The sequence below is a fragment of the Eucyclogobius newberryi genome, unplaced genomic scaffold (genome assembly GCF_026437365.1).
Source record: "Eucyclogobius newberryi isolate DKJ021-1_F unplaced genomic scaffold, fEucNew1.0.hap1 SCAF_7, whole genome shotgun sequence".
NCBI lineage: Eukaryota > Metazoa > Chordata > Actinopteri > Gobiiformes > Gobiidae > Eucyclogobius > Eucyclogobius newberryi.
In genome coordinates, this window is record NW_027316389.1 from 16,871,900 (window position 1) to 16,891,580 (window position 19,681).

Consider the following 19,681-nt stretch of genomic DNA (forward strand, 5'->3'; position numbering starts at 1 on the left):
ATGCCCTTTCGTCACTGTTTAGATGCTGCGGCCTCTTTGTTCTCAATAGTGCCCTCTCGCACTGTGATAGCGTCTCTGTGCATTCTGTCCTTTTCCCATTTCCTCTGTTGCAAAAGCCAACATTTTAATTGAATTTCAGAGCTTTTAATGTCCGCATTAGCCTAATCAGAGAAAGGGGAAACTAGAGTTGTTTATCTCGACCTTGGTAGAATTAGCAGAGGGTATATGTGGATGTGTAAGTGCAGACAGAACAGACTCAGTCCATAAACGTGTAGTAATGTCCTGATCACACATGACAAAACAACACATGGCTCTGTGTGCAGGCTTCAGAGGAGGCTGCTCTGGTCCCTGTTCTGTCATGTTGTGAATAATACAGAGTGGAGCTGTGGTGCTCCTCAGTGGAACCTTCAGGCGCTTTAAACTCCAATGCAGGACACATACAACATGAGTGAAACTGTAACCTTCTGAGAGTCACAGTCCTCACAGCACACAGGAATGCAAAACACAGCCCCAAATACCCAAGGGCCCCCAGGCAAATTTGATTAAAAGTTTGTTTTTCTTCACTCTCAACAAACGGAGGAGCTCGTCGATGCGGCACTGACAGTTAATTGGACTTGGCAGGGCCACGAGTTCATTCGTCAGCATTGTGTGGGGCTGGCCTAGGAGGAGCAGGACAATCGATGTCCCTCAGGACGGTCTGTAATCACTGCAACACTCCGATGAAGTCCAGGGTTAAACAGCAGAAAGCAGGTGCATGAGGAGCAGACCAGGACTGCTAATATGCTCTGAATAGAACAAGGACACTGCAATGCAACACCACAGGAGCATGGATCAGCGTGAGGCAACATGATGCTTACAGCATGTCCTCACAGTGAGCCTTATCTTGCATCCAAATCATTCAAATCTAATTACGAACACAGCTGTAGTGCTGTTGTACGCTATGAGATAATATAACACATGGTACAAGACAGCACCATGTCACTTTAGCTCATGTGACTCATGTGTCAGTCATTGCTGTCTGACACACTTATGAAACAGATTCATCAGCTGAAAGCTGCATTTCAATCATCATACATGCTGCACCCCTTTGATTTCTGGACACCTCTGGGTGGTCAGGCTAGTGTTAAGAAAGTCTCCCCTATGGCTTATGTAACCGACTTTTAGACCTGCTCTTTCCCCTTTTCAATTCAGAACCACACTACTCTGCCTGCTTCCTCCTCTGATGCATCACTCCACTTCTGCAGGGACAAACCATCAGGAACTGTTGACCTTCAACAGATTTGAGACAGCAGGAGGATTGGCCTATGTTGTTGGTTAGATTTGGTTGTAAACTACAAAACCAAAACACACGGCACTGAAGCTAAACTTCATATGAGATGCTGATGTGCCACTGTGTTTTTTTATCATCTGTTTTGAGAAAAACATGTGGGGCTAAAATATATGGTCAGATCAGAATTCTTGCATAAGATGATAATATGTAAGAGAATATGAAATTGCTCAAATACTCCTTGCTGGTTTATGTGGTTCCACGTATTTCTGGATTGTCTTCTGCATACAAAAACAACACAAAAACAAACATCTTCTTCTCAAATTAGATATATAGTTGTAAATACTTTATATTTAGACAAACTATATTGATCCACAAAGTAAATTAATAAAATAAGTATAATAGTGAACAAATAAAAGACAAAATAATTTTAAAATAACCATAATTTAAAAAATATTGTCCACATGTCCATCAGATTGGACAGTTGGGTGGGCAATGTTGAGAAAATAATCAATATTCTTACTACTAATTATTGCATTACTACATTACCAAGATACACCGGTACACGACGTAGAAGGGACTCAAGAAGAGTGAGAGTGCAGGAAAACTTCCCAAAGAAAATTGATAATTTTCTTTGTTAAATTGCAATGACTAAAAGTCTTTATTGTTTTTTGGCCCGTAGGCTTTATTAGACAGGAGAGGAAAGTGTGAAAAGGGTGATGAGAGAGAAGGGAGGACATGCTGTAAATTTTCGAGACTCAAACTCACCACTCGACCACCATCCATTTATATTTTAATTAATAAGACATATACAAAATATAGAATTGAAAATTGTGATGGATCAATATAATGAGGAAAAAATAAATTTAAAAATCTTTCTCTTTTCTTGTCATTTCGCCCAGCCCTAATTCTTGTCATGACAATTGCATCTCGATGGAGACAAGCAGGTTGTGAATCTCCCATGTCATGAATGGACACCAACTCTACCTGCATGGGCAAGAAGAAAGGTTCTGGAAACTGAACTGAACCCAGGAGAAAAGTAAAATAGTACTCTTTTAAATAAAGGTCATCCAAAAAATTTGATCAAAAATGACTATACAAACTGTATTTACAAGAGAATATGGCCAGGTAAAACGAAGCTAAAGTCTGTGCTGACATCAGTATGCAGAAGCTTTTTATCGCTCCAAACTGTTATCATAGCATTTCAGATATTTCAGACACACTGACCTTCTCTTAAGGACAGCAGATAAGACTTTTTAATGTCCTTATTAAATCAACTCATCTATGCATCTCCACTCAGAGCCTTTCAGATGCTCTCCACTCTCTTCCTCACTAATGACAAGCACCGTGGACATAATGACCAGCGGGACGCGCGCACTCCGCCAAAAATGATCCAAATGGAAATATTTTATCATCGCGAGCATCAGCCTTCATATACATCAGGCTCTTTAGTGCGGCTGTGCGAATGTGGGTGCATGCACACTCTTTTCTCCCAAAGGTAATGGAGCAGCACACTCCAGGGGACAATAAATCCTGCTTAATGGAATGGGACCAAATTCCTCTATGCCAGACATCTGCATAGAGACCAAAGAGGCCTACGTACAGTACAGGCATAAAAAGAAGATCCACACAAAGCTTTATCAAAGAATGGGAATGTGGGTTAATATAAACATAATATTTCATTTGTGAAGAAGTGATAGGGCCGTCAGCCTGTTTGACAGGCCCCATCAGACAGAGGAAGACTTGAGATCAGATTTATAGCTAACATATACGTCACGGCAGATGCGGTGCTCGGTTCAGACGCTGTTCATTTAGGCCAGGTCTATTTGTATCACTTTGAATTCTGAATACTTACAATGAGTTACCGGTAGATATTCTAATCTGATTATGTACTTTTTCTCATGTCAAATCAAGCCGCCTGTGTGAGTTTTCTTTTTCTTTTTTCAAGAGCACATTACTTACTAAAGCATAAGCAAAGGATTCATGTTAAACACAAAGGAGGTCCACACTATCAGTATATAAGACCTTGATCCATGTGTTAAAGTTCCCACGTGATGCTCATTTCAAACCTTTTGTTGTAAACACCTTTGTATTGCTGGTTGGTGGTTCACTTTCAGTCAAATAATGTAGTGTTATTGGGCAAGAAGTGTCTATGCAAACAGGCGTATGAATGCAGGGACAAATGGATACAAGCCCACAGCTATATGTTTGCATGTCTCTTGTATGTCCATAATTATGCATTGTCTCAACCAGATAAACATCAATAATCATAAAAATCATAACATTTCTCTGGCTCCTTTATGCAAAGTTTAATTGTGAGATTAAAGTTTAACACTCTACTATAGTGGAGCTGATAATATGAGCAACCTAGGTTTTTAGATGTCAGCTCCAGTGGATCCATAGAGAGCAACATATTTTATACTTCATACTGTGTAAAGGGATTGAGGGAAATACTTGATCATCAGCCCCATTCTCATGTATTGGGGTAACAGCAATAGATGGAGCAGAACCATCAAAAATATCTCCAGAGTCAGCAAAGTGCTGGTTAAAGGCAACATAAAAATACTTCTTCTTAATGTTGACTAATATCATATTTAATAATTTAATTAGGTAAAGAAAGAGTTGAGTTTTGCAATAAAGATTTAATCTTTTGCCAAGATTTTGCAGTGAATTGATGTAAGATGCTTTGGCTTTACAAATAGTAGAAACATATTCACTGCGCTTATGACAAAACTGTTGATTCTTTTTTTTGTCTGCTTCTTTCATAACACCCTGTTTCCCCTTTAGCCCACACACAAACTGTGATTATGATGCAAAACCCCAAAAACGGATGAAACTGCTAAAAATGTCATTTGTAAATACAATGCTGATGGTAAGTCAGAATGAAGAGGGATCATAAAGTACTTTAAAGCATAATAAACACTTTTGATCAAATTTCTTCTTCTCCGTTTACAGTGGAAAATATAAAATGTACATGCTTAAGTGGAGCGGAGGCACTGCCTGTTCTACGTTCAACATATATAACAAGCTGCGAAATAGATGGGGGCCCGGGGCCCATGGCCCCTCAAATTGCCGGCGGGCACGGGGTTTAAATTTGGAGGGGGCCCCCTGTGCCCCTGTATCGAAATTCCTAGAAAAAAATCAAGATTTAACTAGTAAGGCCATAGTTAATCTATTACTTGGTTTACGGATTTTTAAATGAAATATATTGAACAGGCGGGCGAAATGTAAATATAATTTCAATTTCAAAATATTTTTTCTTCCGGGTATGCCCCCGTGCCGGGTTAAGGTTAAGGTTAGGGTTAGGGTTAGGGTTAGGGTTAGGGTTAAGGTTAGGGTTAGGGTTAAGGTTAGGGTTAGGGTTAGGGTCAGGGTTAGGGTTAGGGTTAAGGTTAGGGTTAGGGTTAAGGTTAGGGTTAGGGTCAGGGTTAAGGTTAAGGTTAAGGTTAAGGTTAGGGTTAAGGTTAGGGTCAGGGTCAGGGTTAGGGTTAAGGTTAGGGTTAGCCATGAGGCTACATGGCAGTGCCGCGGTTCCTGAAACTGCTGGGCCATTTGACCTCTGCAACCACGGCCTTCATTTAATGCTATTTTGCGTTGTTGGCGGTACTTTATTAAAAAGAAAAAATAATAATTAATTTTATTTATATTGTATAAATCAATAATCTAAGTGCGCCGGATCCGTAAACCAAGTAATAAAATAACCCCGGCCTAATTTGTCCATATTTGGGGCATTTTCATTGTTTACATTTCATTTTGACAAACATGCCATTTCGTCGTTGTAGTCTCGCTTCTCATTGGCCGAGCGGTTGCCGTGACCTAATTTCGATGAAAGCGGGCATCTGATTGGCCGCTGCGTTATTTTGTAGACTGTGATTTTATTTATTCCTGCTGCAGAACATATAAGATCTCCTTGTGTCAAATGTTGTATACAGTATTTATTTTGTATCTTAGAAACCTTATTATATTAAAGGCGTAATGGATGATTTTTTGGCCCAAATCTGAGTCTCATTTCCTCGTGGCGTGGACTCCCGATTAGTCCTGCCACGTATCAATCATAGAACGCATCTACTGCAGCCTCGTCGGCTCGTCCCCAGGAGAGCAGCACATTTTTGCGTGTCTAAGCGCATGGATCTATCATAATATAGTTCCCTCAGTGTACGGGACAAAATCAAGCCAGAGAAAGACTGTTCGAGCTGACTCAGAAGAGATGGAACTCTACGGGAGACGAGAGATGCGATGCAATTCGTCGCACTAATAAACAAACGCACTTCTAGCCGCGATGCTCCTTTGTATGTCCGCACGGGGGGAGTGCGCAGGCGCACTTCCGCTTCAGTTCTCAAATCGGCGAAAAATCATCCATTACGCCTTTAAATTAAACAGTATTGAAAGATCATGATCTCTGGTTTATAGGAATTCAGTATTTGTGCTCTTCCTTCATATCAAATAAAAGATAAAAGTACTTGTTTTACATGCTAATAAAGAGGTTTAAAACAACACATTTATCTTGCGCTTGTGGGCCCCTGAAATTGCTGGGGGGCTCCTAACTTTTTTAGATAGGGGGCCCCCCTGGCCCCTAACTTTGAAAATCTATTTCTCAGCCTGTATAACAGATGATACTCTCATACTGAATAATTTATGTAGAATACTAGCATATACGACATATAAAGCCTACCAACACTGTATTGATCATGTAAAATAGAGAAACAAATAGTAAATAAATATGCTCAAGTCATCAGTAAAAGTTAATCTTTGGCTGCATATATCGAGATCTCGATATATGCCCTTGTATAATTCAGAACAAAATTCATAACATTTCTCACCTCATGATAACAGCATTTATATAAGTATTTCTATCATTACAGAACCTATTACAGAGTCCATCTTGCAGCATCTGGACTCCCCGGGAACCTATGCCAGGATACTTCAGCTCTGCATTCAACACCATCCTCCCTGCTCTGCTCCAGGACAAGCTCTCCCAGCTCAACGTGCCTGACTCCACCTGCAGGTGGATCACTGACTTCCTGAGGGATCAGAGGCAGTGCATGCGGCTGGAGAAGAATGTCTCAGACACACGGACTATCAGCACAGGAGCTCCACAGGGCTGTGTACTTTCTCCTCTGCTCTTATCCCTGTAATTATTCAACCAATACTATTCACGCACTGTTCATGTTCTGCACTATTTCCGTATTATCTGTGCACATGCTGAGACAAGTTTATTTTTTACCTTATTTTATTAGTAAATTCTTAATTTACGCATGCCATATTTGACTCTACAGACGTCGCTATTATCATTATTTTATTATTCATTGTTTTATGTTACGTCAAGACAAGTTCCTATGTTTGGGAACTGCAATGTAACGCTTGGATACCAACCGCCATAAAACAACAACAACAACAACAACATGTAGTTTAGTTGTGTAAAGAAGTGTAATGTGCAATATTTGTGGAAAAGGTACTGCATGTGTGTGAAAGTACTGCATGTGTGTAACACATGTGTGTCAGAGACACATGTGTTGTTGAAAATGTTCAATGTTTGTTGAAAAATATTCAGCCTTCCCGCCCCTCCATGTTTTCTGCTGCGTTTTGCGGCATACCAATGACGCTCAGTAATTCACAGTTGATGATTACGTAGTTTGCGACTCAAATAGTTGTTTGTCCTGACAAATTGCAAGATCGTGCTGAACGCAGACCTGAGCAGGGAGAAAGAGAGAGAGAGAGCCTCGGTGACCCGGCTGCACCCCCTCCTCCCTGTAGAGACGCCAATGCTAATTCTTAGCATTAGCGTTAGCATTAGTGTTAGCATTAGTGTTAACATTAGCAATTTACTTTTGCAAATACTGAAAAATATTCTGGTATGTAAAAATGTCAAAAGCAATATCTCCCCTAAGACGGTGAAATCGATCCTAAAGAGGTATAACTTGTTGAAATTGGTGAAAGTGTTAAGGAGTTGAAAAAATATAAGCAAATACTGAAAAAAGTACAAGAAGTACAAATGTCAAAAGCAACAGCAGCAATAAGACGGTGAAAACGATTGTAAAGAGGTATAACTTGTTGAAATCTGTGAAAGTGTCAAGGAGTGGAAACGTGTCAAAAATCCTACAATCCTAAAATACAAGAACATAATAGTGTCTGCTTTATGACATCATAAGCAGACGCTCAATAAACCTTTTCTGATTCTGATTCTGACATGTTGTGTCTGGACTGATTCTGGATTTCTTTCGAATTTATCATTTATTTTTAAAATCAATGGCTTAGTAAATTAATGTTTGTATTTAATTTAACGCTAACTAGAATTATGTTTGAAAATAAATTACAATTTTGCAAAATGTTAGCTCTATATTCTGTATTGAAAATCACATGCTGTGCAAATCTCTACATTTACAAACCAACAGTGTTTAGTGTATAAAAAACTGACAGTGACATGGCACGTTGTTGTAATATTGTCTCATGGAATCTCCCGTATCAGGTCTTTAAAATCCCAGTTCTGCCTCTTACAGTTCAAATGCATGAGTATTCTCAGAGTTATCAGGGAACCACCCCTTTGCAAAGACATCTCAATCCTGCCACAGAAACAAGTCACAGTTGAGTGCACTGGCTGCTTATCTGACAGTGGAAAATAACACGGCACAGTCAACAGAGTCTCATGGCGGCCGCACCGTAGACGGCTTTGTCCGCCTGCTCCCGGAGGAACGGCACTGCCCCGCGGCTTTGATCTATGAAAACGGAGCAGGCAGCACTCATTGACAGATACAAGCAGCGCTGAACCCCATCCGAATGGAACACTTAGAATATTTATAGTTCTCCAGAAAATGTCTGTCTTTACATGCTGCTGTAACGAAGAGTGGAATCAATTCAGACTGCTCTTTAAAACTTTATGGGGAGTCTTTGGGATTTTTATGGATTTAGAGCTGCCGCAAAAACTGCAAGAGTTATTTAGCTGCAGTTGTAAGTAGCTACGTTGGGGTGAGTGTCTGTTATGATTTGGGCGCAGAGGAAAAAGGCGCTCCGAGTAATGTTTTGAGTAAAAGAAATATTCAGCGCTTGAGACATTAATATTTGTGACAGCAGTAAGTTGTATGCTTTCTGTATTCTTTCTAAAGGCACCTGAGAGACACTTCTGAAAGCAGACTGTAAATAGTAGGGCCACAACGATTGATTTTGATCATAATATAATTGTTAACTGAACGACACAGACTCTGAAACACATGCGCAAAGACCTTTTTATATTGTACGGACAGAAACATTATTATATCAAAACGTCAACAAAAGAAGAAACTATTATCAAAAAAACTGTTTGACCAGTCAACTGACCAAAAATGTTATCACTGACAAGGCTCTTATCTCTAAAGACAATACCAGAGACAGTTGTAAAAGTAAAATGCTTGATGTGGAGCTGACCAATGAGAAGAGTGACCCGCCTTTTATGTGTGAAATTCTAATAAAAGACTTGTAAGAGGGAGAAACGCTAAGAGTGAATTTGGAAAGTCGTTCAGGTTGCTTACAACAGCTTGACTCGACTAAGCCTTCCGCTTCCTTGCAAGCCATGCAAAAGACTGACGTTTCTGTGTCGTTTAATATTCTAAGTTGAATTTTGTTCTCTGACTGTTAAGGAATAGCATTGATTTATGTGTAATTTCTTGACAAAAACAAACAAATCAATACCCAGAAACTAATCGATACTCCAGAAACCACATAAATAAGACCTAATTAGACATTTTCCTGAATAGTTTTAGAATGGTTTTGATTTTTATCAGATTGTGTGGTAACTTTAATGAACCTGCTATTTTTTTGGGTTGCCAAAATAAAATGTGTTTTTGTAATCATTGTTGAATCAAATCAATATAACGTATCAAGCGTATTCCTTATCATCAAAATTGAATTGTTATTTTTGTATTGTGAAAACTCTAGCTCTTGCTATGGCAAAATCATCATCAGCACCACTAAATCAGCAATACTGATACCACATTATATCACAACCGTGTTTTAATCTGAGCCCAGGGGTTTGGGAGCAGCACGCATGTCAGACATCAGCTCTGTGAGGTCGAGTCCAGGAAAAGAAAATGTCTGTCCCTCCTCTTCATCTCCATTTCACTCAGCTTATTTTCTTGTCCAATAAACCTTAAAGTCTGGAAATGTTTATACTGATAATTTCTCCCATCAAGGCCAATCCAATGAAAATGTGTTAAGACGAACGTAAAACACATTCAATTATATATGTTTTGGATCTAGTTAGTTGGGATTAAGTTGGGATATTTCTAATACTTTTTTGTATTTAAATCAACATAAATTGATTTATTATTTTGATTATGTAGTTGGCTTAGCCTATCCCATATCGTAAAAAAAGAAAAGGAAAAAATACAATAGAATACAATAATTTGATAGAGTAACATGGGTAAATGGGTTGATTATTTGCAAAGAGAAAATATTCCGTTGATCCCATTTCTGAAAATGAGGCAAAGAGGCCAATGATTTTGGTGTGCTTGCTCTTACTGTTGTTAGTAGTGCAGTTGTTTCTAATGAAGCATGAAAATATCACAAATAAAGGGAAAAAGGAACAAGCTTTGCTTTGAAGCACTGGGTCAGTGATATTAAGTGTAATTATTAACAGTAAAGTTTGTGTTGGGTGTATATTAGACTATGGCGTAATGGGCCACATTCATCACTTATTGGAGCGTGCAGCGGCCTCAAAAGAGCATCCTGTTTGAATGCATTAGGGAGGAATATGTTACCTCACGCCACGCCTGACCAGACACATTACATTTGCCTATTAAGTGTGATAGATTTCTCCTATACAACAAAAGGATGCTTTGGGATTTACAAAGCTAAACTCCACATTCTACCGCCACATTGATCTCCGCCATTCCTGAGCACATGTGGGCGCGTCCACTATAACAGCGAGCTAATTTGCAGAAAGTACCAGCTCCTAAAGTTCAATAATTGTGAACTATTCTTTTTCCCAGACTCCGGGAACGTGTCATTATCTGACAGAGGCACACGAAATCAATCTTAGTGCTTCATTGAGCGTTAAGTCTTTAAAAACAAGAGCTAAATATACCTTACAGCCTGCGATGGGTGCCATTGTGGAGGTATGAAAGTAGTTATTACGTAGATATGTGCTGACCTTCCTGGCAGGTTTATCCCATAAATGAAATCAGCGATGCTTAAAGAATTCAACAATCGATGCGCAAGGAATATATCTAACTTTGCAAACTTTGAAATCCAAGAAACTCATAATGCTCTGCTGAGACAACTTTATAAGTTTTTATTCAATAACCACATCGTATCCTACAAAAATATTAGATTTGCTCTCTTCCTTTATACCGCACAGCTGCATACACCGTATTTGTTGCAAACAGCGATCAATAACATCACCAGTTTGGCAGCACACATCAGAGAGTAAATTACTACAGACCGTCCCACCAGAACAACTCTATCTGCAAACCCTCTTTTAAAGAAATCAACTCCATGTTATTGAGCCAAATATTTTCAGCCGCAATCCATTTTTACATTTACATTTACAATCCGACAGGGAGCAGGAGGTTTTGGTCTTTTGGTTTGGATTTGTTAGAGTTGTTGTTTCTTTCTAAACAAAAGAACGACCGGTATATTGATACAAAGGAGAAAAACATTGTATTTGATCAGAAACACTGCAACAAGCACAGAAAGAAAAGACATGTCACACGATGGATTGGATGGGTCAAAAGTAGTCTGTCCAGCCATTGTTCTGCCACATTCAGGAAATGCACAATTTGGGAGCTCAAAGAGCTGGGAACAGTTGAGATATTTTCAATTCCATTTTCAGATTAATTTTCTGTTGGAAGCACTGACACTTAGTTGTCTCCAGGGATATGTTAATGCTTTGCTTGTCATTGTTGCTTGTTTTCTTTGTAATCAATTAACCTGTTTCAACCCTAAATTGAATTAGATGTTCCAGAGTATGGTATTAAACATACGTATCTCCATGGATGCATGTTTTTAGCCTGAAACTGAGTAAATACAATACACGTTAATACCATGCCTTGGAACGTTCCAGGCAAAGCAATAACATCAAGCAGGACACCCCACTACAGAAGTCACATTGCCTTTAAACTGGGTTTTAAAAAAACATTCAAGCATTTTTAAGCACCTTCAAGGTACAGTCGCTAGTTTTTCCAGCACTTTTATACTTGACTTGGCCTGAACACTGCACTACTCTGTTTGTATTCAGTACAACAAACAAGCAAAGGTATATTTCAACTGTAGTTTCTGACATTAACAAAATATGAATGTAATATGTTGAGAATATGATCAAAAGTATCACAAGAAATGGACTTAGTGAAGTGTGCTTTGTTGGACAATTGTAAGACATTTTGGGCAAATCAGAAGTCATTTCCTGTATTTTATGGCATTTTACAAAGTGCCTATAATAATAAAGGGTCAAGTGTAAGCACAATTGAGTTTCTGAGTCTCTCACACTTTCCGGACAAAACATTTCTTATTATTGAAGGGCTGATTCGTACACGTCATGGTGAAATAAAAGTCCCATCGTATGTTAAATAAGGTGTCTGGGTGCCCTCCCCTAGGACAATTTTGACAAATTAGACTCAATATCCTGCATGTTAAGGCATTTTACATAAAAGGGGGAAAAATGTGGTTATTTGTACTGATCATTCTTAGATTTTGCAACTTCATTAAAAGGAGTATGAAGCCATATTTGGCTTAGGGGCCCTTGTCACTTCAGTGCTGCTCAGTTTCAAATATTTATAAGGGAATTCTCAAAATACCACATCTGCACTAAATATATCTGTATTACCCAACAGACAGTGACGCACAATGGTATTTACAGAGGCTTAAAATATCTAAAGCCACAACAAATAGGCTAGAAAAGTTATATAGTTATACATATAATATACTAGAACGTTTTAAGCTAAATCTGGTGCAATTAATATATCATAAAGTATAATGAATTTGCATACGGTCCCTGTGCATTAAATAGTATCAGTTTAGAGTTACCAGCCCTAGATGCTCTTTAGGTGATCAATATTTGGTTGTTAAAATATACAACTTCAAGACATTTCAACTTTTTACTCAGGTAGCACCTATTCAAAGTTTAAAATGGGAAATTTGAAAATACTGTGTTTCAGTCTGGCTGGAGAGGCTAGGGAAAAGAAAAAAAAACTTGAAAAACTTGTCATGTCATGTCACGATGATTAGTGAGGCATTTTCCACAACAGTAAGCAGGCATCAGTCATTCATTGCAACAGCTTTCTAAATTACCACAGACAGACGCTCACAACACAACGCTCCTGTTCTCTACTGCGAGCCTTTAGCACTTGCTTCGGGACGTCCCCCTGTGCTGGGGAGTGATCTGGGGTCAGCTGTGGTGCCTCAGGGTGAGAGTCAGGCTGAGTGCGAGGAAGAGTTCTATTTGGGCCGGTGGACAGCAGCTGACTCGCTCTACCTGCAGCTCACAACAAGGAGCTTTCCCGGAGGCACCGCGCTCGAAAGCAGGACTTTGAAACAACTCCAGGAGAGCGCTGAAGTACTGGGCTCTGCTTCAGGCCTCCGAGCATCCTACACTATCGTCACGGTGGCACTCAAAGCACATCTACTTCTCAACCGCACTTCATCTTTATCAAAACAAAGTGCAAATAAACCATGACATTGATTTTTATCTGATAAAGATTAATGCGACGCACCTATCTGTGAGCCTGTGCAAATTTACAAGCCAAAGAAGCTGAACCATTTACACAACGGGAAAGGAGGGCAGATTTAATTTCAAAATTGGCACGCATTCCTCATTTCTGCAGATGAAAGCTTCCAAATGAGAAAGCCTGGACTCCTGCCTGGGATGGATATCTACACTTATGAATAATGTCTTTTCTCAATCATCAACTAGGTTCTGTTAAGGTGGATTAGTCCAGCACCTGCACAGCTCACCCACAGGGGCCACAGTGTCCCCCGGGGGCCCCAGCCCCACAGCACAAAGCTCTGTCCCTTCTGACTCTGCCTTCTCTGGCCCGGCTGATTTATACCAGCACTAATCAGGGAATGGCTCTTGTGCAAATGAAAACGCATAGATCTGTACAGTAACAGGGCTGATATTATTTTTGCTCCCATTACTCATTTCTGAATATGCAAACGACCATAAATGTTTAATGCTGGCAGCTGCCGCTAAAACTCTGGGTCAGGGGTGCAGAAGCAGAGAACAGAGACTGGGTCAAGAGCTGGGAATCTTGATAAATTCCGAGCACACTTTGCCTGATTCTTTTCATGTCTGTTTTGCTCCAGTACAAATATACTGTAAAAAGATGCTATTTGGGTCAAAATGAGACTACAGTTTCTCTGCATCTAATTATGGAGCGTTTTATTCTCTGCAAATAAGGAAGTGCACTGTTAGCATGCTAATGTTTTTTAGCTCTAAGGTGACAACAAAACTTGCTCTGGCCTGTGAGTGTAGTGAAAAGTGCTCAGAAAGTCATTGAAGTGAATAATTAGGACGCATTTTAATACAGTAAAAATCAGGTACAGTGCCTTTGAATATGAAGAATAGAGCTTATGGAAAGTCTGACCTGCAAACATTAGGCAGATTACACACTGGATAGGACTAACTCCTCTTTAGCTCTGCGGAAGTCTCCCAGTAAACACAGGACAATGACTGCGCTTGACATCGATTCTCTCCTACACTACACCAGCGCCGGACCAGCCTAATCATGATTAGGACCATTATAACAGAACTCCAGGCAGACACAGGAGCACCAGGCATTCATCCACTCGCTAGATTCATCAGGCAAACCACTTCCAGCAAATGAGAATGAATTCATTGTGCCTTACCTGTTCCATTGGCTGTGTTTGCTATAGAAGAGAGGACACACAGCTAAGCAGCTTTGAGATAGATGTGCATACAAACAGATGTAGGATTCACTGTCAGAGTCTTTAAGGGTGAAGTGGGGGTAAAGGACTCACCACTGGAGCAGTCCAGACCTCCCCAGCCTGGCTCACACTGGCAGGTGTCGGGAGAGACGCAGCGGCCGTGGACACACTCCTCTGAGCACAGAGCTGCACACACAAGGCACAACAACAAGCATTTTAGCATCAGCTTCCAGGCTGAAGTGGACAGTACTTCTTTACATTTACTCTAGTTACTAACAGTTGTGTGAAATGGGGAGATAGAGGGTAGAGGTACATTTTACATTTTCACGAAATACACGGACCAAAAATATATGCTCAGAATACAAATTTTGAGGAAGTGTACTCGTCCTACGTCCTCTTATCACATAAAAAGCAACAAATTGTGAAACAAAAGCGAAAAGCTGTTTTAAATTCTGAATACAGTACTCTGAATACATAATATGCAAAAAAAATTTAAAAAAATTGAATTTCAGTATTCTGTAATGAATTACAATTTCAAAGTATTCCTCTTGAGAACTATAGAAATGTAATCTATAGTACTTTTACTTGAGTAACATTTCTAGTTACTCTTCCCTTGAGATTTATGTATTTATTTATCTAGCTTCCACAAGTGGTCGCTAGTCTTCCTTGGGTTCATTTGACATAAAATCAGAACAGATTAAACGCAATCATATGTTAAGAAAATAACTTTAAGTACAATTCAATTTGAATCAATACCACCTAATATTAAATACAGTTCATTCATACATTTTTGTTTTAGAGTCTTTTTAAAAAGACTATCTGTTATAATTTGCCTTATACTCAAAGACAGCTGATTCCAAACTGTTGAAGATCTAAATAATAAAGTTCTCCTCGTACAATTTGACTCCGCAAAAGGAACTACTAAATCACCAGAGCTGACCTGCTGAGTGACATGTTGGTTACAATACCCACTAGGCATTATGCATGTAGCACAGAAGACTACTACAAATATCTACTCGAAGAGGTCAATGCAAATCATTGGAAAATGTTGTTGTGTTGTTTATGGATGTTCTTTGTATATAGTCCCTATGCTCAGCGACTGACAGTGCTCTTCTTTTGCACTTGTTTGTAGAGAGGGATTGCTGCAGTAAAGCTTTCAAGAAGTGTAATAAACTTCAGATATATGTAACATATTTTGGAGGTGAGCTCAACGGTGCAATGTGGTTGGCACCAAGATGGGGATAAATAGACAACTTTACTTAAACTCACTATATAAAACACAATTTATAATAACAATTAATATCAAAAACGTACTGTACAGTGTCATTACAGTATAGTCCACATGGTACAGCATTTTTTTGGCAGGCTAACAGTATTTTTCTTCTTCTGAAAATGCATGGAGGAGCTTTTGGTGAAGATACATCCAAAATATGGTCTGAAGATTTTGACTGGCTCCATTCTCGATGATCCCAATCAGCCACATGTTTTGCTCTAAAGTATAGTATATAGTAGCATAAATGAGTCTCTGAAACAGCTTAATCAGTATTTGTATAGCTCATCAAATGTGGAAACACTCAAACACTAGACAATTAAAACATTTCCTTTAATAGTAAATTGGCATTGATTTAAAAAATATATATATATTACTAACACTATGTAAATAAAAAAGGTAAGTTTTTGAAAGCACTTTTTTCTTAAGATAGATGTAATAGTAATGTTCTCCTGTGAGTGGTCCTGTCGTTCTGTTGTTTAGTCTGTTACACATCTGCTGACATATTTCAAAAGGTTAACAAAATGCAAAGTCTTCTCCGTGGCTGAAGAGGAATGGAACAAAGGATCACGGTCTTTACTGTTTAAATTATGCATCAATTGTATTTTAGGATGGGTGCACGGTGGCAAAGGCGGTTAGCGCTCTTGCCTCCCAAGAAGGAGATCATGGGTTCCCGGACCAGACCAACATCACATGATCTCTCTGGGTGGAGTCTGCATGTTCTCCCCGTGTTACCGTGGGTTCTCTCCGGGTTCTCCGGCTCCTCCCACCGTCCAAAGACATGCATGTGTTAGGTAAAAATTGGTGACTCTAAATTGGCCCTAGTGAAAGAATGTGAGAGTGAATAATTGTCTGTAATGTCTATGTCTCTGTGTCAGCCCTGCGACAAGTTGGCCATTGTCCAGGGTGTACCCCGCCTAAGGCCCGAAGTCACTGGGATAGGCTCCAGTCACCCGCGACCCCGAAAGGGAATAAGCGGTAGAAAATGGATGGATGGATGTATTTTAGGCCCAGGAAGAGTTCATAAACATATTAAGTGACCCAGTGGATGTACCGTAAAAAAAGAAAAACATTATATTCTTTTGTCATTTCTCCCAGTTCTATAGATGGATAGATAGTGGATTGATAAGTGGATAAATAAATAAATGGATGGAAATGCCCCTACTAAATTGAAGGTAATACCCACTGCCTGCCTCTCAACCATGGCTCTGGCTCATGTGCCTGGGTTGATAATGCAGCTCATGTGATGCAGCAGGCTGGTGGAGGAGCTCTGTGGCATGGCTTCCCTCTGCACAGCGAGCTATCAGCCATGGGCTGCAGACCAACAGCCAGTAAATCCTCTGATTTGATCCGCTAGCATTTTGTCACAGGCAGCTGCTCTAACACGTACCGTCCAGCACTGCCGTTTTCTCGATTATTCATATTGAGCAACACTGTGGCCCATTGATCGAACAGGCATTAGTATTCCTGGGAGCACCTTCACAAGTTGGAAGTTGGTTCTCCTAATAAAGTGACCTACATGGAGTTTTCTGCTACTGTGCCAGTTTTGTGAAAGCAGAACGGGTAGTAGCACAACACAGGCACTTAGCATGAATAAATCTGAGGCATTCCAAGGTCAGCGGGCCAGGGCGAGACAGAGATCTTATTGGAGAAGGATGGAGACACCAGGAGAGAGACAGCGGCCTGATGGGAATCGGAGTTGCACGGACATAGATAGTCCAAGGGCGGCCAACCGCATCCTTAACTGATCACTGCCCATCCTACGTCTAATGCTATTATCAGTGCTGCTACAACTAAAGTGGCTACTGCTTCTGCCGGACAACTACCACCACAAAACAATGTACCTATTGACCTATGTACTTAAAGATTGTATTCATTTATAAACCTTTACTTGCAGCACAGAGCACTGAGATTTGGAATCTTTTTTTTTCAGGGGAGTCTCATTTCGCTGTTATGACACTTACATTTTTAGGCAATTTTGCTTTGTTTTTTAGCAGTTTTTATTTAAGTCTGGATGTCAAGAAAACTAGTTTGTTATTATGGCAACACTTCCATTTCAATTTCAATGCTTGGATTAAGTCTGTGATACAAATTCCTCTTTTGAGGGCCAACAACATTGTAACATGATTGAAAACAGTGAAACGTTGATTGTGACATCATATACTGAATATAAACCAAACTATATCATTAGAATTGAATAAATTATATAATTGGTCGTCTGTCGTCATGGTTTTCACTCATTGTATAATTCATTCCAGATCTCGTCACCACTGCTTCAGCTCTGAGCTACATTAATTAGCACTTGAGGTCCACGCGCTGGGGTCTGCATTAATATGGTGACCTCTGATCCATCTTCAGTCATTACATTCAACGCGGCCGGCCCACCATCACCAGTCAAAGCAGCAGCTCATTTCCCTCCGTAAGTTTTATCATCGTGGGCCAGCGAGTGCGATCATAACTTCAGGTGACGATGCTCTGCTCCAACTACGACTCCTGTGTGACTTGTCCTGACACACTGGACTGCACAGCCATGCAGTCCTCCCCTAAATGACTCCGGTCTCAGGATTAGCCAAGTTTTCATAGAGAGAAAAGTTTGAGGCTTGCACATTTGATGATCAGTGAGATGATGAGATCTGGGCAGAAAAGGGACTAGCCTCCTTTGATATCTTTTTCATTTTTTCATTTTTTTTTTTGCAGCTTTGTTGCGTTTTTTAAGCGCTTCAAAGATTTTAAAATAAATGATTCCGTGCAGGGTGGGAGTGCGGGAAGAAGCCATATAGAATCACTCCGTCTTACATTGCCGCTCTGCTCTAATGTGCCACAAGTGTCATAAATTGAATCGAGCCATAAACTGAACAGTCATGCTTAAAAATGAGGACTATACTTACGCTAGAACTATTTTATCAGACGGGTAAGAATATTAAATGTATTAACACTGGCTGACAATCGCCAATTAGTTCCATTGTTCCATGTGCTGATAACACCTTGGCGTAATGAGTTAGATTAGCCTTTTATCTCGATGAAAGACTCCATTTTCCGAACAATTTCTCAGACAGGAGTTAAGCACAGTGATTCATGAATTTCAATTAAAATGAAAGACCTACCTTCTACTTTATTATGCCATCCCCTCAGTACACCGGTCCAGATCTCAAGAGAAGCCTCACCGTATTCCAAACTTCATTTCCATATTTTTTCCCTCTGCTCTTTTAAAAGGATGTGACGCATTTGCATGTCCCTGTTCGTGCTGATCAGAATTTGCTGATTGAAACAAAATCAAATCTACTCACGGCGGCAGTGACATTGAATTTGTCTCCTTTTCTCTTTGAATCCTGTGGACTCATTGATTACAGGTAGTCGATGCGGTGCCTTCGTCAGCACAAATCTTCAAGCTCGCTCCATCCGTCCTCTGCAATTAGACAGTCCTTTGCCAGGATCTCACAATCTTTAGAATTATCTTTGGATCTCCAGTTTACCATTTTTGCCTGAGGAGCATTTCTGCGATTAGCTGCGGCCCGAGTGCTGGGGATTCACCTGCTGCTGTGTGGAGCTTAATCGAAGGATGATTGAGAGATTGAGAGATGATCAATATTTTCATTGTTGGGGCCCAGGCCAGGCTCTTCTGACCTGGCTGACCCCCAGCTCCGTGGACCACAGTGCGCCTCAGGCTCCTTTCTGTTTAACAAACTTCAGACACACTGGCCTCATGCCCTCTCCAGGCACTGACCGCGGCATGGAGGAGCAAAAACAAGACAGGAAGTAACTTTGTTTGGGATAGAATCTGGTAGGGTTCTATCAGAGTTTCTTTCAGTCACAGCTTTTATTGCAAAATAAAAAGAGAAAACAAAAATACAACAGAATCGAGTATCGTGCTCTGCAGTGGTCCAGTGGTCAAAGCAGCAGCATATATGCTAGGCTCTGCGCCGACCCAGATGAATCATGAGATTGATTTCTGGCTCTAACAATTTGCTGAAGGTTCTCCCTGCTCAAAAAAACAACTGTATCAGTAACATATAGCTGGTTCTCTGCAAGGCATCTGGCATAGATAAAATTCCAAATTGTAGCTTGAATCCTTGTGTTTCTTAGTTCTGGGCCCCTTTTTAAAATGTTTGTCTCAACTTTAACATTTCACGCTTAAATCTTTGACTGTGTAAACTACAGAGTCTCAGGGGAGCAGTCGAAAAGGTCAAAAACAACAACTGAATAATGCACCAATCACGGTGGCACAGAAAGAGTTCTAAAGCCAGAGTGCCAGATGCCTGAGTCCACGCACTATGGTCAAAAACTACTGTTAT

The 19,681-nt window shown here is 40.0% G+C and overlaps 2 protein-coding genes across 2 annotated transcripts in view; both read right to left on the reverse strand.

Moving 5' to 3' along the window:
* Positions 1-19,681, reverse strand: part of megf11 (multiple EGF-like-domains 11) — a 128,286-nt gene that overhangs the window by 76,378 nt on the left and 32,227 nt on the right. Inside the window, exon 6 of the mRNA XM_072434606.1 lies at positions 14,213-14,305. Within this exon, the coding sequence (XP_072290707.1) occupies positions 14,213-14,305 (93 nt within the window). The remainder of the gene's footprint in view (positions 1-14,212; positions 14,306-19,681) is intronic.
* The window catches only part of rpl4 (ribosomal protein L4), a 132,736-nt gene that overhangs the window by 65,907 nt on the left and 47,148 nt on the right, over positions 1-19,681 (reverse strand). The window lies entirely within an intron of this gene.